Source organism: Heterocephalus glaber, unplaced genomic scaffold, assembly GCF_053883595.1.
Source record: "Heterocephalus glaber isolate CG9 unplaced genomic scaffold, H.glaber_assembly_v1.0 deba00000942, whole genome shotgun sequence".
Taxonomy (NCBI): domain Eukaryota; kingdom Metazoa; phylum Chordata; class Mammalia; order Rodentia; family Bathyergidae; genus Heterocephalus; species Heterocephalus glaber.
In genome coordinates this window covers 1,079,546-1,105,409 of record NW_028258174.1, presented here as the reverse complement: position 1 = coordinate 1,105,409, position 25,864 = coordinate 1,079,546, and the positions used below count along the sequence as shown (strand labels likewise).

General features: G+C 38.0%; 1 protein-coding gene across 2 annotated transcripts in view; it reads right to left on the bottom strand.

The window, feature by feature from the left end:
- Positions 1-25,864, bottom strand: part of Crybg1 (crystallin beta-gamma domain containing 1) — a 244,754-nt gene that overhangs the window by 96,699 nt on the left and 122,191 nt on the right. For both annotated transcript variants that reach the window (XM_021236886.2, XM_004855440.4), the window contains exon 2: positions 24,682-24,805. In XM_021236886.2, coding sequence (XP_021092545.2) covers positions 24,682-24,805 — 124 coding nt within the window. The remainder of the gene's footprint in view (positions 1-24,681; positions 24,806-25,864) is intronic.

Here is a 25,864-nt window from a genome sequence, read left to right as displayed (position 1 = left end):
GATTTTTGCATCTATGTTCGTTAGCGAGATTGGCCTATAGTTCTCTTTTTCAGTTGGGTCTTTCTGTGATTTGGGGATCAAGGTGATGCTTGTTTCCAGGAATGAATTTGGGAGTATTGCTTCTCTTTCAATTTCATTGAAGAGTTTAAACAGTAGGGGCAGCAGTTCCTCTCTAAATGTCTTGTAGAATTCAGCAGTGAAGCCATCAGGGCCCGGGCTTTTCTTAGTTGATAAGATTTTAATTACATTTTCAATTTCATTGGTTGATATTAGGTTGTTCAGAATTTTTAGGTCTTCTTCATTCAACTGTGGTAATCCATGTGTATCTAGGTATCTGTCCATTTCTTCTGTGTTGTCTATCTTATTGGCGTATAGGTTCTGGAAGTAGGTTTTGATGATCTTCTGGATTTCTGCTGGGTCTGTTGTAATTTCACCCTTTTCATTCCTAATTGGATGGATTTGGGCCTTTTCTTTCCTTTTTCTGACAAGGTTGGCTAAGGGTTTGTCAATTTTGTTGATTCTTTCAAGGAACCAATTCTTGGCTTCATTGATTTTTTGAATCGTTCTCTTAGTCTCCATTGCATTGATTTCTCCTCTGATCTTTATAATTTCCTCCCTTGTATGAGCTTTGGGGTTGTCCTGCTCTTCTTTTTCTAGAAGCTTGAGGTTCAGCATCAGGTTGTTTAATTGAGCTCATTCTGTTTTCCTAATATGCGTATTCACTGCTATGAATTTTCCTCATAAGACTGCTTTCATTGTGTCCCATAGATTCCGATATGTTGTACTGTCATTTCACTGAATTGAAGGAACAGTCTGATTTCTTCTTTAATTTCCTCTGTGATCCATTGGTTATTCAGAAGTGTGTTGTTCAATTTCCACGTGTTTATGAAATTTTTTGAGTTTCTTTTGCTACAGATCTCCAATTTCATCGCACTATGGTCTGATAATATACAGGGGATAACTTCAGTTCCTTTGCACTTACTTAAACCTGTTCTTGGGCTGGGGATTTAGCTCAGTGGTTTCACCACCTGCTGCGCAAGCGCAAGGACCCAAGTTTGATCCCCGGTACCAAAAAAAAAAAAAGTTCCAAAAACCTGTTCTATGCACGAGTATGTGGTCTATTTTTGAGAATGACCCATGTGTAGCTGAGAAGAATGTGTATTTTGATTTTGTGGGGTGGAAGACTCTGTAAACATCTGTTAAGTTCATTTGTTCAAGAGTTCAACTGAGTTCTAGTATTTCATTACTTATTTTTAGTCTAGTTGATCTATCTATTTGTGACAGTGGGGTGTTGATGTCCCCCACTACAATTGTATTAGTGCATATATGACTTTCCATGTCCGTTAGTATTTGTTTTATATAGTTGGGTGCCCTAGTGTTTAGTGCATAGATATTTATGATTGTCATCTCTTCCTCTTGGATTCTTCCCTTTACAAGGATGTAGTGTCCTTCTTCATCTCTCTTAATCAGTATTGGTTTGAAATCTACTTGATCTGTCAAGAGGATAGCTACTCCTGCTTTTTGGGGGGTTCCTGTCGCATGGAGTATTGTTTTCCACCCTTTAACTTTCAGTCTATGAGTTTCCTTTTGAATGAAGTGTGTTTCTTGTATGCAGCATATTGTTGGATTTTGCTTCTTGACCCATTCTACCGGTCTATTTCTTTTGATTGGTGAATTGAGACCATTAACATTGATGGTTATAACTGAAACGTACTGACTTATCATTGCCATGACTTTTTCTTTTTGTTGGGTTCTCCCCCTTTCCATTTAATTTCTTGTCATGCCAGATGGGTTCATTCTGCTTTGCTTCCTGGGGTTGTGATCCTCAATGTCTGTTCCTAGGATATTGTGTAAAATTCTTTGTGGAGTGCTGGTTTGGTATTCACGAAGTTCCTAAGGTGCTCTTTGTCATGGAAGTATCTTATTTCTCCATCAATTCTGAAAGATAGTTTTGCAGGATACATCAATCTGGGTTGGAGGCTGTTTTCTTTTAGGGCTTGGAATATGTCACTCCAAGATCTTCCTGCCTTGATGGTTTGTGTTGAGAAGTCTGCTGTGATTTTGATGGGCTTGCCTTTGTATGTGATTTGTTTCTTTTCTCTAACTGCTTGTAGAACTTTGTCCTTCTGTTGAGTTTCTGGAATCTTAACAATTATATGCCTATGTGTAGATTTTTTTTGATCAAGGCTATTTGGAGTACTACATGCCTCAGTTATCTGTACATCAAGTTCTTTTCCTCTGCTTGGGAAGTTTTCTGCCATTATTTCTGTGAAGAGATTTTTTATGTCATCTGCACTCTCTCCTGTTTCTTCATTGACTCCAATCAGTCTTATGTTATTCTTCTTTGCATCGTTTAGCAGCTGCTGGACTGATTTCTCATGTTCCCTTATAATTTTGAAGCAAGTTTTCTTTTCCTGGTCACTAATTGCAATGTTATCTTCTATATCTGAAATTCTGTCCTCACATTGGCTCATTCTGCTGTGTAGACTTTCAATGGAGTTTTTCATCTCCTGGAAATCTATTTGCATCTGTTTTATGGATTCCATTTGTTTCCTATGTTGGGATTCCATCATGTTCCTCAGCTCCTCTCTAGATTTATTAATCATGTCTTGCACTAGGAGTAAAATTTCTCCTGTTATCTGAGAAATTATTTCTGATTTCATTTTTTCCAGATCCTCTTTTGTTGCCAGTTCAGTGGGTCCAGGTGGTTGAGTATCCGAGTGTTCCATCTCATTTCCCTTTTGAGTTGCTGTAGGTGATCTGGAAGTCTGGTTTTGAGACTTATTTACGTGTTTTCTCATTTAGACTGGGGGGGGCAGGGTGGGTGCTGTTAGTGCCCACATGGCTCACCTCCTCTGAGCTGGGAGAGGTGGGACAGGGGTCGGGAGCGGTGGTACGGATGGTAGCCTGGAAGCCCCTTCTTCTGGGCTGAGAGCGGCAGGAGGGATGGTGGCCACGAAGCCCCTTCCTCTGGACCAGGAACATTGGGAAGGCGGCTCAGAAGCCCCTACCTCTGGGCCAGGTGTGACAGGATGGATGGTGGCCCAGAAGTCCTTTCCTCTGGGCTGGGGGCAGCAGGAGGGATGGTGGGTAGGAAGCCCCTTCCTCTGGACCAGGAGCAGTGGGACCCATTTTACTCTTTCTTTATTGAATATTCTAGTGAGCACTGTTAGCTGATTTTGAAATGATTAACTAATGAAAATATCAAAATTTTAAAAGGTGCACACTGACAAAATTTTTAAATGACAGAACAAAGAAAGCTTCTAGAAAAAAGAAAACTACTTAAAAGAATACAGGAATGATAATTTACCTCAATGGTAGATAGAACATACACTTCAGGGCTGGGACATAGCTGGGGTAGGGTGCATGCTTAACAAGCAGATAACCCTGGGTTCAATCTTGAGCACACATAGAAAGAATAGACACTTCAGTAAGCTCTGTGAACACTATTTTTATCAAAAAGTTCTTAACCATAATAATCATCTATCAAGAAAAATCTGAATAATGTTTAGTATATTGTTTTTTAAAAAATGAAAAATGTTACCAAACCTTAATTTTTATTCAAAAGAATAAAAAATTTAAAGTTTCTAACCTACAAAGATAAACAATGAGTAATCTATAAAAGTGTTATTTAGAACAACTCACTTCTTGTGATCCTAGATAGTCAAGTTCAAATTTATATCCCTATTCTCCAAAATATTTATGTAATTTTTATTTCTGTGAAAACATAATGTTCATAAAAGTCACAGATTTAATTTAAAAAGAAAAAATTAATGAAATCAGATCCTAGTCTAACAGCTCTGTGAAGAAAAAATACATTAAAGGGGTTTTTTTCAAATTCTACTTCTCATTAAAAATGCAAAGGAGATTTTATCTTTAAAAATTTTCACAAGCTGCTATGATGTTTTTCTTCCCCTACAAAAGAGAAGCTACAGCCATAATGATATACCTCATGCTTAGAGAAACATGTTTTGCTTAAAAATATATCTGAATCAGTGAACTTCTTACTGGTCAACTCAATCTGTTGAAAGAAATGTTTCAATAATTACTATTAAACTTCTCTCCCTAAATCAGACCAAATATAAGAGCTAAGGGGTGAAAGATTCTTTTTTGTCTATGGCAAGCAAATAAAAAAGACTCTTTTCTTAAGTATCTGGTACAAAGTGCTTAAGAGGGCTAACACACCTTCTGCTGAGAAGAGAGGAAAGAGGGAGGTTGAAGCTTGGAAAACTGAAACAGCCCAGTGGTTGTTGCTGCCTCCCTTCTAGGCTGACCTATATCCCACTTGTGACCTGATTGATAGTGTTACTGTAGCCAATCTAGGAGAGTAATTTGCATCCAAAAGATTGTACCTCTACATGTACTCTTCCTGCGGTGCAATGTTTCAGAAATTAACCCCTGCATACTACTTTACCCAGTTGGTGTAGGAAGGCTTCTGGGCTCATTTGAACAATTTGATAGAGAAGACTAAAACAGATATGATCCTGTGGAATCATGATTATCAGAAACCATGCCAGCATTACCTATCAGCAGACCAGACAGCTGTCTGTGAAATGTCTGTAAAGAAAACTGACATATTGGGGCGCATGTGTTCTATTTTCATGGACCTTTGTTCTTCCATCCCCACACTGGGGAATTTCCTTGGAACATTCTGGAAAGGAAGACTGAATTGTGTGTTCAGTCCTGCTCCCTGAAGACTATCATGTCTTTTCATATGTGAGTGACATTCCCAAGAAGCTTAGCTCTCTTGTAACGCACTTGTGCTCCATTCACCCATGCCACCTTCCTGCCCTCCCACCAGTCCTCTCCTCCAGCTCCCAACATGTCAAGTGGAGCACACTCTCCTGTCATGTCAGTGACCACAAGTGGGGCTCAAATACTGCAAGCACAACATATACTTGGGTTGTTTCCACTTGGTTGACTTCAATAATATAGACTGACTCCACAATGCAGGAAACCCAAGTTTAGGCAGACAGTCAAGAATTTCAGGATTCTTTTTTTTTTTTTCCTTTTGAGACAGGGTCTCACTATATAGTTCGAGCTGGTCTTGAACTCACTATGTAGCCCAGGCTGGCCTTTGAATTCACAGTAATCTTCCTGCCTCAGCCTCCCGAGTGCTGAGATTACAGGTGTGAGCCATCATGCTCTGAATTCTTTTATTGAGCATGGTGACACACTTAGAGTCTAAGCACTAACACCCTTGCTTTTCCTTGTTTGTAAAGCAGCAATAATGATACCCAACTTAGGTGCTCAAGGATGGATTAATTAATGATTGCACAGTACAAAGTATAAGGAGGCCTCATGGCACAGGCAGGTAACATGGACCTTTAGGAGTGCCATCTATTAATTACACTGTGTGATGGTTAGCACAGCTGTGCAAATCACCTGGAAGAAGGTGGTCCATACAGATGTGCTTAATTTCATTTTTATGATTATATACTTGCTTTTCAGCTCCTGCTGTAAACTCATCTTTATAATAGTGCAGGGGTATTTCATTTGTATTTCTTCACTGACTTCCCTGAAGGAAGGATAAGCTGAGAGTCATTCTGAATTCTTCTGGGTGTGTCACAGTGTTGTGTTTGCCAGGCTGGTGTTGGACAGACTGGAGAGAAGCAACTGCACCCTCCCCTGGGGGGCTGGGGGAAGAGGGAAGCTCGCTGTCCCCAGAAAAGGTCAACATTTGGCCTGGCAGCCTGAGTGCTCAGTGGAGTGCTGGATCTCTCTCCCCGACCCCACTCATTTCCACAGGCAGCTTTGTGGACCATGGGGTAGAGTTGACAGAGTTGTTGGTCACAAAAGTGCTTCCTAACAAAAAGTACTTTCTGCTATATAGGACATTTGTAAGAAAAGATTTTTTCCCCTTCTTTTAATGCCATTAATTGGGGAAGTGGATGAGATTATGACAGAAAAGAACAAAAACAGGTTTTAGACTTGGACTACCTAAAAATCCATGCAAGGATGGTTACAAAACTGTATAAAGAGAAGCGCTGTCCTCTACTTACTATGTCAAATTGAAATAAACCAAATTTAAAAACTGAACAAACTTCTACATACCAACTAAATATCAAATAGTCCTTGAGAAATAAAATAATTAAGGAAATTAAGTTTAAAATAAAAGATAGAGAAATATTCATTCATTCAAGAAATATTTACTGAGCACCTGGTATATGCTAGACATTGTGCTATGAGTGGAAACAGAGGTGAACAAAAAAGACAAAAAGTTTCTGTTTCATTAAGCTTATGTTGTAGGGGAGGAAACAGGCAATCAAACAAGCAGGAAATTATCTTACAGTAAAATGTACTCTGCAGATAATGCATGTAGGCTGAGCAGACTTGTGCAGAAGTGACCTTTAAGTTAAGGTGTGCAGGATAGGCATCAGTCAGCCCCTGGACGGGGGCAACTACACTCCACGCCAAGCTAAGAGGTAGTGATGCCACATTCATCAGGCAAGGAGTTCAGATAATTATTCCAGCATGCTGGGGGCAACATGAGCAGGTGAGCGGTGGGAGAAGGGTAGTCAGTTAGGCAGGTGCAAGTCATTTCAGGAAGGGTCTGTAAACTCAAAGACTGGAGATTTGAAAGCAGAAGAGTAGAATCTGATTTATATATAAAAGATGAATCTGGGTTCTCTGTAAGAAAAGAATTGTAGGGAATAAGAGGACAAACAAGAGGGCTCCTTGCTTGTGATACATACCTATAATCCTAGCTCTCTGGGAGGCTAAACCAGGAAGATGTTGAATTCAAGCCCAGCCTGGGCACCTTAGTGACTTAGCAAGACCTTATGTCAAAAAAAAGGAGGGGGATCTGGGGATTTGGCTCTGGGTTCAGTCCCCAATATTGTAAAACAAACAAGGGGCAGAGAAATCAATTAGGAGACTATTATAGTATAGTAGTTATGTTCTTGGTCCTGAGATAACTACTTGTTCATTCTTGGGAATATCAACAACAAAAGACCATTTCATGTACATCATTTAATGTGTCACATCTATCATCTGCTGGGAGAATAAAAACACATTACATTTTTGTGGACTGGGAAATTGTTAAAGCAAGTTGACTAAAAAGACTGTTGTGGCTGAACATTACTTTGCACACATCTGGATTGTGGATTTATGGCGTTTAACGACTCCTGGCCATTTTAGCAGCCATCATACTTTAGTCAGTGGTTTCTCCAAAATCACACTCTTCTGACACACATCAATTCTCCCCCACACCCATTTTTAGGTAGTAACTTTTTCTCTATAAAGAAAAATAACTTTTCAGTGTGAATTTCTTGTGCCAACTTCACATTCGGGTACTTCTTAGTTTGACTGTGGGACTGCAAAACCTTGTACTCTTAGAATTCTTGTAGCCCCAACTGCAATTAAATGTGAGTTAATGACTAAGAAGCTTGTTAGTTCTGGGAAGCTAGATAAAATCTGTAACAGACATGGAGTTTTAAAAGTAAATTACTCAACTCCTTGTTTGTCCGGAGAACAGACATTCCCAGACCCACTATCTGTAGGACAATCCATCCATGTGTCTGCCGACCATCAGTACATGACAGTCGTGACCATTAGTGTGTGTGTGTCTGCCGACCATCAGTACATGACAGTCATGACCATTAGTGTGTGTGTCTACCGACCATCAGTACGTGACAGTCGTGACCATTAGTGTGTGTGTCTGCCGACCATCAGTACGTGACAGTCGACCACTAACCTTTGTTCCTTTTCTCGTAAATCTACATGTTAACCTCCCCCACAACCCCCTATAAAAACAGCCTCGGACTCTGAGCCAGTGGCTTCTCTAAGCTACTTTGCTTTGGGAGTGCCGTCTGGCCAGACTAATAAAGGTCTGTTTTACTTTCCAACTTCTCCGGTGTGTTCCCTCCTGGGTGTTCTTCGCTGCAGTCAGCTCCTCGGAGCGTTTGGTAAGGCCCACGGTCTTATTTTGGAGGCACTGCTGGGATCCCCGGGTGTGCTTCACTGCAGTCAGCTCCTCAGAGTGTTTGGTAAGGCCCACGGTCTTACATTGACAAAGAATGTCTCTCCTCCTTTCCAAAATGATGGTCCATCTGTGCTCAATAGACTCCTCACAATCAGTGTGCACCTTCAAAATTATTCCCTCACTTTGAAGCACTGTCAGTATTTAGCCTTTTCATTTTTGTTCTTTTCTGATTCTAAAACTGTCTAGTTTGCCCCCATTTTAACCAGCAGCCCTTCTCTTAAATGTGCTACCCCTTTGACAACCTTCCCCTCCTAGGCTTTCCTCTCCTTCAACTGTTTTTTTTTAAATTTAATCATTCAAAGTCTCTCAGAATTTATCCAACACTTACAGATGACCTGATGACCTCTAGTTCTACATGATTCTATAAGACCCCTCACCATCATTCTTGCTCTAAACTTACTATAGATCCAAAAGTCCTTATGAAAAAAGTTCCTTGGGGCCAGAAATATTTTTAAAGAATCATCAGATTTTGAAAAGACAGCATCTTCAAATAACATAATGTATGTTAGTGTTTTAGTGGCAAAAATGTGCAGCTATTCACTCTGAGATAATAAATAAACTGCCTCAGGCCGGGGATTTAGCTCAGTGGTGCCGCTGCCTGCCTCGAAAGCACAAGGTCCTGAGTTCGATCCCCAGTACCAATAAATAAATAAATAAACAAACAAACTGCCTTATATCAGTTCAGGTCACATTCTGCTGCCAAATGAGTTTTGATGTTAATTTGTTCAACAAACTAAAAATACCCCAGGAAAAAAACAAAAATAAAACAAAAGCTTTAAAAGTCTTCAGCTTCTTATTTGTTCTAACGATATTTCAAATCCATTCCTTCTCATTCACTGGCTCCCTCCCTCCCTCTAAAACTTTTTAGCTAGTTTTCAAAATACTACTTCAAAGTCAACATTTTCTAAAAGAAAACAAATAGAATTCTCCTTGCAAGTAGGTTTTCTTTTTGCACTCTTCTCCCACCTCGACCCCTGGTGCTGCAGACCAAACTTTGCACATGCCAGGCAAGAGCTCTACCAGAGTCACACCCAAAACCCCCTTTCTGAAGAATTTCATCTGTTACCAAGAACATCATTTTTCTAGCTTCCTAAAATCTTAAACTCTTTTTGTTCCATCCACTTTTCCTTGCTTGATACATCTATCATCTAGTCTCTTGAATTCTTCCCATCAGCAGCCTCTGCCATGACTCAAGCCAATACGGTGTTAGCAGCCACCTGGGCCATTTCTGAGTTTCCATTCCCACCTGCTTGCACACTTTTTATTTCCCTATATCCAATTCTTTTATCACACATGGAAGAGAAATGTCACTGTCCCTGAAATATTTCATTTATCATGAAGTATCTATCTTTGCTCAAGATCTTACAACGATTTCTTTCCCTGAGTTGAAAAGATTGGACTCCACCTGACACTCCTAAAACAAAACAAAACAAACTCTACTTCCTAAGGTTCCTTTCCTTATCCCTCTCTCCACCCAAACACATTCTACTTTGGTTAACCCATCCTCTTGTATTCAACTGGCACCTGATTCTTAGGCTTTTCCTCATTGCAAGCTAGGGCAATGTAATAGTAAATGCAACTGATACATCTTATTTTTAAATCTGAAATAAAATTGCTTTGTCCTTTCTTACAGGCTAAGTTGGTAATTTATGTAACTGAATTAGTCAGTATAGTTCCCAGCAATTCCCTTCCATTTCTTTTGAAAGAAGAAACTCCCGAGGTATCTCATTAACAAGTGTGAGATTAATAAATAAATAGTATATGTACCAAATACAGAACAAAGGATAGACCACTGGCAGAATGTTGGCATTAAATTTGCAGAGGCACAAGGGACTTTTAGTGAGCTTTGAGTGAATGCTGAGCACATGGATATTTCAACACCTTTCTTTATTTCATGTACTTTGACTTTCTGGTGCTTCTTTCCTTTTCTCCTATAATCCACCCACTAATTCCTTCATTGCTATACCTGCTATCAAAATATATGTGGCTCCATCAAGAACTTTGAGTGATGGTCAATGAATATTTACTCTTAACCTTGAAAATACTTGCTATTTTATTTTATTATTTATTTATTGTTTTTTTTTTGAGACAGGGTCTCACTATGTAGTTCAGACTGACCTTGAACAACTATGTAGCCTCGGATCACCTCAAACTCACAGCAATCCTCCTGCCTCAGTCTACCAAGTGTTGGGACTACAGGCGTGTGCCACCATGCGTGGCCAGTATTTGCTATTTTAATATCTTTTTTAAAAAAATGAAGGTAGAAAAGAGCTAATTACAAGACCAGTTAGCAACATAGGAAGGTCAAGATATCAACTTACTCAATTATGTTCTCCCCTGGTAATTCCAAATTGAATGTCATTCTATTTAGTGACTTTACAAATGACTGGTTCTACAAATCTAGACATTTAAGGTTGTGCACAGATAAAAATAAAATGCAAGGACCAGGGATTTAGCTCAGTGGTTTCGCTGCCTGCCTCGCAAGCGCAAGGTCCCAAGTTCAATCCCCAGTACCAAAAAATAAATAAATAAATAAAAACAAAATGCAAAACAATTCATTAAATTTAGGAATAATTTCTACAAAATAAAAAGAAATCCATTAGAGACAGGTAGTTTATTCAAGCATAATGAGTATTCACAGGCTATAATAGATAAATTGGCTTGGTAAAAATTGAGCAAAAAACATCCATACTGGAGTGAAGTAAGATATTAACAGCAAGTTAATGACAGTAATGTGCTAAAATTTCTTTCAAAATGTAACAGGAAAACAAGATGAATTAACAAAACTATTCTATAAAATCACAGATAATGGAGGTAGAAGGATATATATATATAATCTAGCTACTTATTTTTTAGATTTTTTTTAGCAGTACAGTAATTTTATTCAAAGGAAATTACACAGATTCAGCCACATGTTGGAAATAGGTACAAAAGCATTTTCTAGCGCTTTGAAGGCATGATATGAAATTTACAAGCCTGAGTTCTCCTCATCCAGCTTTTGCTTCCCTGCTGTTCCAGTCTCTGAGGCACCTCAGGGAGGCCTAAGGCTCCCTACAGCATCATCTCCTCCATCTCCCATCTCTAATTTACAGATACAAAGGTCAATGCCAAGAAAAGATAAATGACTTAACCTAAGACTACACTGATGATCTAGAGAAGAGAAAAGACCAGAACTATGGTCCACAGAGCAGCCAAAATCAGAGCTCTGGTTGTTAGCTACTGTCAACACTTTCTAAGTCATTTTCTGTTCACTGCATTTGCCTGTATTGAGTGTCTTCTATATGCCATGTACTGCATTAGGTATGAATAAGACATGAGTTTCCCTGCTCTTAAGAAACCAACTGTCTAGTGGATAAGAAATATAATTTCTTTCTTTTTTTTTTTTTGGTATCGGGGATCGAACTTGAGTCTTTGTGCTTGTGCAGCAGGCAGCGAAACCACTGAGCTAAAAATCCCCGGTCCAGAGATATAATTTCTAAATAATAATATGGAGAAGTTCCTTGGGATATTACAAAATTCCATGAAACACAAGAAATGTCAGATAAGAGCAACTAGCAACTCAGGGAAACTTCACAAATAAGATGTTTAATTAGAATTTTAAAGATAAACAGATGTTTGGATTAGCATAGGTTTAAAGTAATATAGAAAAATCAAAGAAGATATTTTTAAAGTATTATTTTATTTTTATAATGTATTTTGTGGAATATCTGAAAAGGTTCAATATTTTGAATTAACATATATTAGAGTGAATCACCAAGTTTCCTAAACTCCTAGAAATTAACTCTTTTTTTTTTTTTTTTGGTACCGGGGATCGAACTCAGGTCCTTGCGCTTGTGCAGTAGAAATTAACTCTTGAAAGAAGTATTATTTTAGGAGTTAGGCAAAGGTGATAAGAATACAAGGGCACTGCTTTGAATGGCACCATTATTAACAGAGAGATGCTTTAAATTAGGATTTTCAAGCTGGACATGATGGTGCATGCCTATAATCTCACTCTAGGAGGCTGAGGCAGGAGGAGGACTGAAAGTTCTATCCTGACCTGGGCAAGTTAGTGACTTCGCAAGATCCTGTCTCAAAATTTAAAAATTTTAAGAGGGCTGGGAAATGTAGTTCAGTGCAAAGGCCCTGGGTTTGAAAAACAAAATTAGAAGTTTCAGTGTCAACGTCAAAAAAGCCTAAGTTGGGGCTGGGGATTTAGCTCAGTGGCACTGCGCCTGCCTTGCAAGCACAAGGTCCTGAGTTCGGTCCCTAGTGGGGGCGGGGGATAACTTTTCTCACTTTGTTAAATTAGGCAACCTTCATTATAAATTATAATACAGGAAAGAGGAAAATAGTCCCTCATGACTTACAGCTCTTACTCAGATCATCTTGGTGAATAGCATGTTAACTTTCAGCAAGGTCTTCCTTTAAAAACAAGCATGACATTAGGTTTCAGTGATGGCAAACCTAAGGCATGCATGTCATTTTTCCTTTAAGACAAAAGGTATTAATGTAGAGTTGTTTTTTCTAAACTAAAACCTCAGTATTTAGGTTTAATTGCAGTGTCGGCACTTTGCGATAAATAAGTGCATTTTGGGTTGCAGTTTGGGCACTCGTCTCTAAAAGGTTCCCCATCATTGGGTTAAATAATCTGATATGTACTGAGATGACCCAGATGCCCTTGGAGTAACTCATTTACTCTTGTCATAATCACAGAAAGCTCTCATAATCACAAATTGTCACAAAGCCTCTACAAATTTAGAGTTATCTGCTAGAGTTATCCAGGCACACATTTTAGCACCCACTCCCACAATGTTCTCCTGGACATTTTCTTCCATGTTTCTTATTGGAAATCATTAAAAATATCCTGGTTGCTGATAATTAACCTATGGTCAGCAAAGGACATGAACCTTTTACTTTTCTATAAATGGTATTTGACTAAAGCTTTCAAAACAGTCATTAGGCACAATGGCATAGAGAAATCAAAGCCCTACTAAGAAAAAATGATAGTAAAATCAGTGGTCATGGGAATAAAATGAATAATTAAAATACCAAATCCTTTGAATGCAAGAAACAACTAAAAGGGTCCATTTGACTGATGTGTTAAGTGAACTACCAACATCAAATATTTTATTCAGTCTTCAACTATCACTTCAGCACTTAGATGTTTTTCAAAAGTATGCTTATGTGTATATATATGTATATATGCACACACAAATACATGTATATATATACAAACATTTATATTTCTTAAAATCATTATCTATTTCATTAAATTAGTAGTTAAATTCTAATCCGTACCATGAGAGGAAAAAAAGAATACATCAGACGTTTAGAGTATGCTTTTTTCCTAAAGTACACTACAAATGAGGTCTATATACATTCTAGACTATCCATCCAATAGCTTAAAAGCCAGCATACACAGAACAAAGCAAATGTATACTATTACAGGTGTAGAAGAGAGAATGAGAGGTGAGTTCAGGCTGCTAGTGAGGGCCACCTTACATTTTATAGAGTAGCACAGAATATTTAATACTAAACAAAACTGGTTTTACAAAAAAAGGATTGGGAATAGTGAATAACCATCAGGGTAAAGATCCAGTTGCCTCTCAATTTTATAATCTGTCAAAGCTGGTATAAAAAAGACAATTCCAAGCTGCTGATTCAAAATCTGAAATGAATCATTCCACTTCTCAAATTATCTTTATGTGATTTATTACTTTATTATCTGATTCAAATAAGAACTTGGTATACTGCAAATAAGTCGAGCCCAAAGGAAAGTGGCTTTTGAGAAGATATAAAGTAGCTTTTTTCCCCCCTCCCAACACTGGAAACTCTGAAAAGCTTAATATAGAGAGGGCTTAGTTTTAGAGAACAATATCCAGCAGGAACTAGCTTCACTGGCATTTACTTGGCTAATTAAGTCCTAAGCAACCAAAAAAAAATTGTTTAATACAGAGAGACAGGGGAAGAAGGGGGGGAGGAGGATGGAGGAAAAGGAAGGGAAGCAGGGGAGACAGAGAGAGAGAGAATGGATATCAACGAATGAGTGAATGAGTGAATATAGCTAAATTAGTATATTAATAGTGGCCAGGATACTTTCAAATATATGAGACTGAAATATTTAGTTAACTATCCCTAATAATAATAATAGATACCAAGTCACAACCATGTACCTCACATTCAAACACTATTCAAAAGATACTGGGGGGAAAAAAATCAATGACTCAGAAGGATTTACTTAGTAAGAACTTACCTCAAGATCCCAATCACAGTACCTGTTTCTGGAATTTTCATATCTATTCCGAGAGTCACAGTGCCTATTCCGAGAGTCAACACTTCTGCTTCGATGGTTAGCACACCCATTAGACCTGCCGCAGCCACACCCACAGCAGGTTCGACCCCCCATGGAAGTGCTGGATTGGATCAGCCTTCAGATTTTCTCCAAAAGACAGCAGTAAGTATTACAGGATGAGAGTAGTGTCTGCAGCTACATATGCAGCAGGATATCCTCTCTGTAGTCCCCAAGGCAGTTGGGGGACAGCAGTGGTCTTTGTTCTTCACAAAAAAGGGAATCCCCAACAAGGGATTTCTAATAGAAATAAATAGTCTAATATGATTAGGAAAGACCCTTCATAGATTCAAAAGAAGACAAACCCTGAACTTTTCGTCTCTCCAGCCAAAATTATATGATCCTCTCTCAATGCCCTCAGGAAAACAAATGAGCATCACTGGCCAGTGACTCCTCTTTATTATGAGGACGATGTCACCAGAGCTTTAATTTTCTCCTCAGTGTTATTAGCTGGTAGGAATTCAGCTTGATATTTAAGGACATCAGAGAACAATAACAGTAATTACTACTTATACAGAACTTTGTATCTGCTACATGGTTTAAAATCATTAGTGATTCCTTAGAGCAAGATGGGCATGCTGGTCAGGAGAGTTGCCGTCCAGGTGTCCCTGGAGAAAGGGACTCATCTCCCCTGGAGCTGGACACAGAATCCCAAAGGACCAACTGCAATGTTTTCACTCTCTGATCCTTTAAGCCCAAGAAAGTGGTAAATATTTTGTGTCCAAGAAATTCATTTGAACAGGTGGAGTGAAACTGGGGTGAGTCAGAGGAGCAGTTCAGTTCCTCTTCTGAGATTCCACCGTGTTGAGTGACCAAAACATATTATTCCAAAAGTCCCACTCCTACTTCCCATCTCTGATATCCCCTCTTAGAGCAAGGGAGGAGAAAAATTCTAGGTCTTTCAATTACTTAGCTCCTTCCACACACAACTCCTCCACCTCCACAAACATAAAACAAAATTATATGGTGATTGCAAAGCAGAGAACTAACATATTTTCCAGAAAGGAGAAAGGAGGTGGGGTACAAAGAAGATAAAATGTTGCATATGTTAAAAAAACTTTTACCAATTCTAAATATCAAGGATTATCACTTTATCACAGCATCTTCAGCAAGATAAGCCAATGCAAAAACCCAAATAACAGGAAAGAAAAAAAAAAGCCCAAAACATGAAAGAGTTCAACTTTGTTCTTAATTGAAGAACTGCAAACATAAATAATGAGATACCAACAGATTGGCAAACTGAAAAAAAGTGATTACATACAACATTCATACAGTTGATAAAAATCATATGAGCAATTTGACAGCATCTGTAACATTTTAAAATACTCATGCTTTTATTCAGAAATTCCACTTCTAAAGAATGTAGCCAACAGAAATAACTAAAAAGAAAAAAAGCATAGATACAGCATTGTTTAAGGTAAAAAGTACAACTTAAATGTCTGTATGTAAAAAATAGAAAACTATGATAGTATATCCATCATATTACATATATGGAATACCAATTAGCAATTTAAAAGAGGCATATGTATAGGTAGCAATGTGGAAAGATGATCACAAAGATTTCTTTATTAAAAAGAAAAGTTGAAAACTGTATATAGTATATGAGCCTTTCTGGTTTATTTCCAATACCACAGATTGAACCCAGGGCCCCACATACTCTAGGTAAATGCTTTGTCACTAAGCTACAACCCCAGCCATTGATCCTTTCTGATTTAAAAAAATTAAAATTAAAAAAACCACAAATGGAATGACTGTATAAATGCATGGGAAAAAAATGCGAAAGGATACATACCAAACTAGTTACCTCTCAGTGTAAAGGAACTTTAAGTCTTTATTTTGTATGTTTCAATACTTCTGGGAATTTTCTGGCAGGGAGCAAATACAAATTTGGAAGAAAAATAATAATCATGCTCTTAAAAATAACAAAAAATCATACCTATAACAGACAAGGCCTAGTTTGAGTTAATGCAGGAAATGGACTGGCTGATATATATTTATATGTTTATTTATACATATGTAAATAAATAGCACCCATAATCACTACCTCAAAGGAAGACAACACATATACTTGGGAAAGAAAGAAAAACAAATTGTTTACTGAGCTTTCCTACTACATCCTGGTGACCATGATACTTTAAAATGGAAAATATCATAAGTAGATACAGATAACCTGGATTTTTCCAAAGCTGGCTATACTAGGCAATCAATCTTCTTTTTTTTTTTTCTTACAAGATTAGATATTTAGCTCTTATGAGTAAAACAATGGGGACACCAAATCTACTGTTTGTAATGACACATTTAGGTTACCAAAGCAACACCCTCCAGCATTTAGCACGCCCCACTTGTGAAACCTCATGTGCACGGAAAAACAGCTCTTGCTACACCCAATGATGATATCAGGCTCTTTTGGAGACAAAGTGCTTCCCTAGCCACAGTGCTGTTTTCAACTGGATCTTGATGACACTACAACACAAGTGCTAGAGGAGAAGGGTGCAGTCATGCTCTACAAACTGTCACACTGTCTTTCCAGGGCCCACACGGGGCTTATTTACACATGTATTTGGTGAGATTTCCTGCTCTACCACTGAAAGCCTAAATAAAAATAAAATTCATACTGGAGTTGAAAAGCTGCCTATTTGGACTAGTGTTGTTCTCTGCTTTTTTTTTTTAACTCTTGAGTAGATGCATTCATTACTGCAAAATTTATAAATAATGTTCTAGGCATATAAATGTAGTCTGACCCTAAGGGCCTCCTAGTCTAGTGAGAAAGGAGATATAAACAGCTATGTAAACGCTGAGTTCAAGGTATGCTCAAGGTAACTCACTGCACATACAGGAAAATGAACAACTTTGGCAGAGATCGCACAGAAGGAGCTACCTGTGCAGGATTTTAAAGGATGAATAGAAGTTGGAAAATACAAAAAAAAAAAAAAGACTTTTTAGGCATGAACACAATGAAGTTAGAATGGCCCCTTAAGTAAAAGAAAATGACAGCAGCCCTCCATGACAAAGCAATCAGAACTATTAGAGTTCAGAGTAAATCAATCAAAAATTATGCAGGTATTCCTAAACCATTTTAATTTAACTTTAATCATAATATAGCTTAAATTATCCCTTCATCTTCAAAAAATTAATAGGCAATGTTTTTATATGGTTCAAAACTTAAAGTATGAAAAGCACATAGTGAAAAGCTTGTGCCCCTATCTGTTCATTGTCCCCTACTGCTATCACAGGAAATTTTTACTAGTTTTTAATGTAAATGACCATATTCTCTTAATGGATCTACAAATATATGTACATTCTTTTCTCCTGCATATTTTTACAAAATTTAATATGCTATACACATTGTTCTCTGCCTTGTTTTTTCCCTCCTAACACTGCTTTTTAGATCAGTAATTATATAGCACAGGCATTCCTGCCACAAAGACACCTAGGGATGAGAGACTGAAGTTAGGTACTATACTAGACCTACCTATGTGGATAGGACAGGTCCCAGGCTGAGGTGGAGTGAAATGATGACAACATCTGACTGATGATGAAGCAGATACTTGGGACAAAGCAGATCTAAAAGTTCAGCTGTCCCTAATCTATCGAAGGCCACAGATAATTTTAAACAAAGTCCTAATAGGAAAGTGGAATATAAGCCGTGGTGGAACATGGCAGGTCTATAATCCCAGCATTTGGGAGGCTGAGGCAGGAGGATCGCTCCAAGTTCAAGGGCAGCCTAGGCTACACTGTGAGTTCAAGGGCAATATGAACTACATAGGGAGACCATGCCTCACCCTCCTCCTCCCAAAAAGGAAAGTTGGAATAGTGTTGGAGTGTCTAGCTCAGTGATGGTGGACCACATGTGCCAAAGTGGGCTGTTTATATCACTGACAGTTCTAAAAGGTTCACAATCACTAGTCTAGGTAGATGATGCTTCTAAGTTCCTTTAAGTAAGTTATGATGGGGAAGGTTGAACCTTAGTAAATGCCTCAGCTTCAGCTCTAGGGTTGGGGGATGGACTTTAGGATTTTTGGGTAGGATGATTTAAGCAGTCTTTGGTGAGGTTCAGAGCCTCAGGGACTTAAGACACAATGTGGAGACTTAGTGATCAATGGTCATGTAGTGAGTCCTGAGCCAGCCCACCAGTGGAGGAGACACAACACTAATGCCCATGGGTCAGGGCAGCACCGAGATAAGATGAATGAGTTTGAGGCCTTTTAAGTACTTTATATTTTAAATTTGGTCTAGTCTAAGAAATAAGGCAAGGCTAGGGATTGGGCATTCAATGAAAAGCCAGTGGACCTGTGTTTAGCAACTATGAAAAGAGAGAAAAATGAAAAATAACATAAGTGGGAAGGGAAATAGACAGAGGAATATATCTCCTCTCAAAGCAATCAACTATGGGATGAGTGTAGCTCAGTGAAGTATGTGCTTAGCCTGTTCAAGGCCTTGAGTTCAAACCACAGCACCAAAAAAAGTGGTTAGCTACAAGGCAAACATGGAAAAGAAAGTACTGGGAGATATTTTTTCCTCTCTGCTACCTCAACAAATGCTTACCAAGTTGAATTTTTATACTGTGTGACTAAACTAGAATAAGCAGGCTAAGAACTAGAAAATATTTCACCCTGACAACTAGAAAATTAAATAGACAGTGTTAAAGCTACCAAAGGTGACTGTGGTAGAGCCATCTCAGAAACAGCTGAGAATAATACAGCTAAGATGTCTGTCTGGGATGACTTGGGAGCATCCCAATCTTAAGCATGAGGTTAAAGTTTCACAGATTTCTCCTAAATCACAGGTCAGACACACATCACAGGGCACAGACCAAGATTTGTACAAGTGACTTGTGGAAGGAGTACTGTACCGACTCGGGAAGATTCCACTCCCCTGCAGACTGTAGTTACTTTGTTTCCAAAGGAAGAGGGGTTATGTTTTAAAATATATATACACACACACTTACACACAGGCACATGGACACACATGCACTTGTAGAAAATGGGAAATAGCAGTTTTATCCAGGTCCTTACAGAGATAAAATCTAAATGGTTAAGGCAAAAACAGTGCTTTTGCTTGAATTACATAGTTGCTGTTTATTCCATTTTATTTGTTTGAATGTGCCTTCAAAAAGATTGAAAATACGACAATTTCATTTTTAATCACTATAGTCACAATTTCTAGATCAAATTAGGTAACTAGAATTGAAGGGGGATTAAAAGACTTTTATGATAGAAACCACTGAAATTCTCATTAAGGTAGGATGCTCTATTTTACTTAAGAACTCACTGCTCAGTATTCTAGTTTATTTTAAAGAAATGCTTTAATTAATAAGGAAAGGATGAAGGAAAGGAAGGAAAGAAGAGAGGCAGAGAGGGAAAAAGGAAGAAGGAAGTGAGGGACGGATTCCCTTCACGCTCTGGAAATACTTCCATAGAATGGAATTAGGACATCTGCATTCTCAAAATGAGTTAAATAGTAAATATAACATAGCAAATATAAGTACATATATGAAAACAAACACAACAAAACACAAAATAATCCATAGTGTTAAATCTCTCTTATATGCAAAAAAAGTTGTTTGATTCATGTTTGCCATATGATGCATACATGTTGTCATTTAATGAAACCAGTTCCTTATGCTTTTCTTTTGTATGAAATAAGAGCCTGTTAGAAATATAAATATTTTAAATAAACATGTCATCTACTCTAAAACTGACTAAAGATTTAATGTAACCACTTAAACTAAGAAAAAATTGTTTTGTATAACTATATAGTCCCTGTAATTTTTCCCACCTAAGATTTAAATTCTAGCAATGTTTTAATTTGTAGGTATACTTTCTTCCCCAGTTGTATATGTATTTGAAAGTAATATTACCACCTTCGTAATTATACATCCATATTTCCGTTTACACAAGCAGGTAGAGTAAATGTCTTATTTTAATAGAAGGATTCGATACAGCATTGTCAGCTTTAAGGAATGTTGTTACAGCATGTTAAAATTAGCAACAAATAAACAAATACTGTAACACAACCCATGAAACAGATAGAGTAGAAAAATTCTGGTTGTTTGTGAAAATATAAATTCTTTAGCTTTAATGCAAATAAAAAATGTGAACACTGGTTTGAATACACAGATGTAACTCAGAGGGCTGGATCAACTGTGGGACCGTAAGAGGAATATATGCCTTCTCCTGGGAAAGAAGGCCCAGGGGTCTAGACAGCAAACCCACTGAACGTTGCAGGAAATGACCAGGCTCAGTGGGAAGAACAGACTGAGGGGAATTTGGAAGGAATGGAAAGTGCCTTGGCACTGTGGAACTCATCATAAGTATGAACCACACACAATTTAAGCAAAGTCAACTGTAGTTTCCCATAATATGAGCCAGGGTGGTGGCGTGGTGGAGGACTGGGCACTTTTGAGCTACTGGTCCAGTTGGCCCTCTCTGTCAAGATCTCAAGAGACACAAAGTTGAAATCGCATTAGTGGGGACAAGACAGACTGTTGCTTCACCTCCTCCCTTCACCGGCCTAGCAAGATGGCAGAGTAAAGAAGGTTGAGAAAGCCAGGCTTCAGAGAAACAGAGAAGGTGGAGGGGTATGAAAGAGGGGGCAGGACAAGAGAGGGAGAGAAGAAGAGGGAGACAACAGTCAAATTCAGAAGTAGACTTCAAAGCCAGTTCTTCCTGTTGCAGGTATTTTGCCCATCCCTGAGGGGGAAGGTGTGAAAATAGTGTAGAGAGTAAAGGCAGTACCTGGATGACCCCATTCCAGATGATTCGCGGAGACTGTAGTCTGAATTGTACTTAGCCTCTATTTGCTCCCTTCCTGAAGCCTTCAACTTCCTCTGTCTCCTTCCTGCACAGGATCTCAGTTCACCTATTGGTAGTTCAGGCCCCTGGCCTCCCAGGTACACTGACTGACCTTCTCCCTAGGCTTGGCCTCGGGCCTTTCCTGTGCGCTGCCCAGCACCCAGGGCTTCTTGCCTGCAGCCTGTGAACAAGGGCCAAGAAACTGTCTAGATGCAGATCAGTACTTTGAGGCACAGACCTGCTGGACTGCTGACAGAGGACCACAGAGCAAGAAAGGAGACACTGCAGACCCTTCACCATCACCCCTCAGGGAAATTTTTGGGGTCCCAATTCTGAATGTTGCCACAAATTGTTTCCTGGAACTTAAGTAAAAATCAAGAAAATTTAACTGCATTAAACTTACAGAATTGTTTTTTATCTCAAATGATAAAAGATAGTTATTAAAGGCCAAATAGAGAAAATGTCTTGAAACTAGTTAGGGCCAGTAACCAGATTTATCAATGTTGTTTTTTTAGTTATAATGAGGAAAAACAAAGTGAGAAATCAATTCTCAAATAAGTATAAAGTACAGTAAGCCAGGTTAATTTTTTCAATTAAAAATTGATTTTTTTATTTCAATGTTTTTTTAAAATTTAATTTTCTATTTTTCCTATTTATTGATCTGCTTTTTTTAAAATTACAAAGTATTCTGTATTTAATTTCTCTATCTACTTTTGTTATGGTCTAATAAAATATAAAATATGAGCTAATAATCTTATCATGTCCTTTTTCTTACTGATTTCCATCACTAAGTAATTTCTTTTGGGGGGCGTCAGGGTTTGAGACAAGGTCTATGTAGCACATGCTGGCCTCGAACTTGCAGTGATCTTCCTGCCTCAGCCTCCCAAGTGCTAGAATCACAGGCGTGTGCCACCATGTCCAATCTAATTTTTTAAAAAACTTTGTACCCCTGTGCCATGCCATGCTGCCCTGCAGCCAGCCAATCATGACCTCAACTAACTGTAAGCTAAATAAAACTTTCCTCCTTTACCTTTGTGTGTCAGGTATTTTGTCCCAGAAACAAGAAAAAAGTAATTAAGACATTACTAAAGCAATGTCTTGTGCGTTTGAGGAGAACTTCTTTTATAACAGAATATGTTTACTACTAACTCACTGATCTAATAAGTTAAAAAAAAAGGACGTATACAATCTTCAAGGCCTGGCAGTTAAACTAGCTCTCACTCTCACTGTAACTGAAGATATTATTCTGCTTTCCTATTCTGTAGTCACGTAAGTATAAGAGTCTTGTCCTTCTGTGAGTAAATGAATGCAGTTACAGGAATATCCTTCTTTACCTGCCCTCTGGGGGAAAACTATTCTTTTGACTCAATATAATTCAATCACAACTTTCTGAGCAAACATCTGGACTTTAGGAAGTAACTACTTATAAAATAATAAACTCTAACATGGCTGGGGGTATCACAATCCCCAACTTGAAACTATACTACAAAGCTACTGTGATAAAATCACCATGGTCCTGGCAAAGGAACAGACCTGAGGATCAGTGGGATAGATAAGAAGATCCAGAAACAACTCCAGATATGCTCAGCCACCTCATCTTTGACAAAGGAGCCAACCACCATCATTGGAGGAAAGATAGTCTATTTAATAAATGGTGTTGGAAAAACTGGATCTCAACCTGCCAAAGATTAAAACTAGACCCATACCTATCACCATGCACTAAACTAAGATCAAAGTGGATTAAAGATATAAATATTAAGACAGAAACACTAAACTTGCTGAAAGATAAGTTAGATAGAACTCTTGAAGACATTGGCATAGGAAAAGACTTCATGAACAAAACCTCAGCAGCACGGGAACTAGCAGAAAGAATCAACAACTGGGATCTCATCTTATTAAAAAGCTTCTGCACTGCAAGAGAAACCACCAACAGAGCTAAGAGACAACCTACAATAGGGGAAAAAATTTTTAGCAGCTGTACCTCAAAGGAGTACTATCTAGAATATATAAAGAATTGAAAAAAAATCAGACCCCCCAAATTCAAAGACTCAATTCAAAAATGGGCATCTGAAATGAACAGACATTTCTCAGACAAAGAAGTAAAAGCAACAAATAAATATATGAAAAAATCTTCAACATCACTGGTCATTTGAGAGATGCAGATGAAAACAACACTGAGATTCCACCTCACCCCAGAAAGAATGGCTGCTACCATGAAATCAACCAATAACAAATGCTGGCGGGGGTGTGGGAAGAAAGGAACCCTTCTCCATTGTTGGTGGGAGTGCAGACTGGTGCAACCACTGTGGAAATGAGTATGGAGATACCTCAAAGAACTAGGACTAGAGGTCCCATATGACCCAGCTATTCCCCTGCTGGGTATCTTCCCAAAAGAATTAAAAGAATCATACCACATTGATATATGTGCACCCATGTTCATAGTGGCACAGTTTGTAATAGCTAAAGCTTGGAAGCAGCCCAAGTGCCCATCAATTGGAAACTGGATAAAGAAGATGTGGCTTTTTTTATAAAATGGAGTACTACTTGGCCATAAAGAATGAAAAATGAGAGTTATTTATAGCTAAATGGATGCATATCGAGGCCATACTCATAAGCGAAATAAATAGGACACACGTGTAAATACCGAATAGTTTCACTAGTATGAGAAACTGATAGTGTAAACAAGGTTTAAAATGATTAAAATGAATAACTGATAATTTGAAACAGGAAAAAAGGTCCAAAGACAAAGGAGTGGAGAGGAAGAGAAAAGGAAAAGAGGGAAAGGAAAAACTATGAGAACAGAAAAAAAATGGAAATGAAATCTATGTAAATAGGTAAGGGTGGAGGGGGTGAAGGGTGCACAGATAATGGGGAAAAAAATAAGAACCAAGATATATCATGTACAGGTACAAACACCCAATGATAAATGTAAATGAACTGTATACCTAAAATGTACCAATAAAATGTACCAATAAAATTAATTTAAAAAAATAAAACTAAAATAATAAACTCGAAATGCCTTACAATAGGAAAAAGTATAAATGCTTTTTATAGGAAAGACCTATTGATTTCAAATATTGATGTCATATTACTTTGCGTACTTTCAATTCTAAGCACAGCTTGTTTAAAAGGGAAATGGCAGGTAAAAGGCCCTATACATAAGAAGAATGCCTGAAGGCAGAGAAGAGCAAAGATTGGACTCAGCTGTTGAAACTTATTATTATATATTTTGATATGTTATTATCAGGTATGATATATAATACATATCATATATAAATTCCTTTACAATTATATGTTAAACATAATTATCATGATAAATTATATAATAAACACTATATATTTCTTTAATATATGGTATGCAATATATAATGTTCCTTATAAGATATGTTTCTCAATTAGACAGGAATTATCTTATAGTGCTTTAATTCTTTTTTTTTTTGGACCAGGGATCGAACTCAGGACCTCGCACTTGCGAGGCAGGTGCAGTGCCACTGAGTTAAATCCCTGGCCATAGTGATTTAATTCTGTAAGTGTTTATTCCTGGGTGTCAAATCTTGAAAAGGAAGCATTACCTTTTTAAATGTTCTAGAGTCTGTAGATGAAGGACCAGGGAGCTCACGGGTGGTATGGGATTCCTCACAGTACATTGTAAATTCCTGTGATTCCTCTTGGGTTCCATCTGGTATATCCAAAGCTCTATGAAGAGAAGAAACACAGACTGTTGATAAGCTAGCAGGAACAGTGAAAACTCAAGAAACCCAAAGTCATAATTCTTCATGTATGTTTCCAATGAACCAAAGCAAATCATTCTTCAAAACTTATATATCATTATAGACAATCTGATACTCTTGTAACACAGTGCTAAGAAACTTTGACAACTTCACCAGAATTCTTCTAAACTCTACAAAGGAAACAAATCAGAGGTAGATAGGTAGACAGATAGGTGGATAAACAGATGTGGAAATGAAAGAAATAATATTTTATTATACTACAAAGCTACTGTGAGCATGGTACTGGCAAAAAAAAAAAAAAAAACAGACCCAAGGATCAATGGAACAAAATAGAAGATGCAGAAACAACTCCAAGCACATTCAGCTACCTTATCTTTGTTGATTTTTTATTTTTTGGTATGGGGGATTGAACTCGGGACCTTCCACTTTCCAGGCAGGCGGCAGAACCACTGAGCTAAATCCCCGGCTCTGTCTACCTTATCTTTGACAAAGGGGCCAAGCACCTTCACTGGAAGAAAGATATCCTCTCTAATAAATGGTGCTGGGAAAACTGGCTTTCCACCTGCTGGAGATTAAACCAAGACCTCTATCGCTCACCAAGAACTAAACTAAAAAATCTTTTTTTTTTTTCTCGGTACCAGAAATCAAACTCAGTACCCTATGCTTGCAACACAGGTGCAGCATTGCTGAGCTACATGCCCGGCACTAAACTATAATCAAAATGGATAGAAGTGCTAAATATAAAAACAGAAACACTAAATCTGCTGGAAGGTAGAACTCTTTTGAAGAATCCTTTGCCTGCAAGTAACACAAAGTCCAACTCGAGAAGTCTGAAAAAAACAAAACACATGTAAAACAAAAGGAGTGATTGAGTTGGCTTAATCAGTTAATTTAGTTGCTCCTGAATCATATATGGCCACAATTATACATGCCACATTAAGGTATGATGATACCAGAGGACAGCAGGACTCTTCCTGTGTTTTTCACTTAGAAGGAGAAAATCTTCCCTAGAAGCCAGTTATTT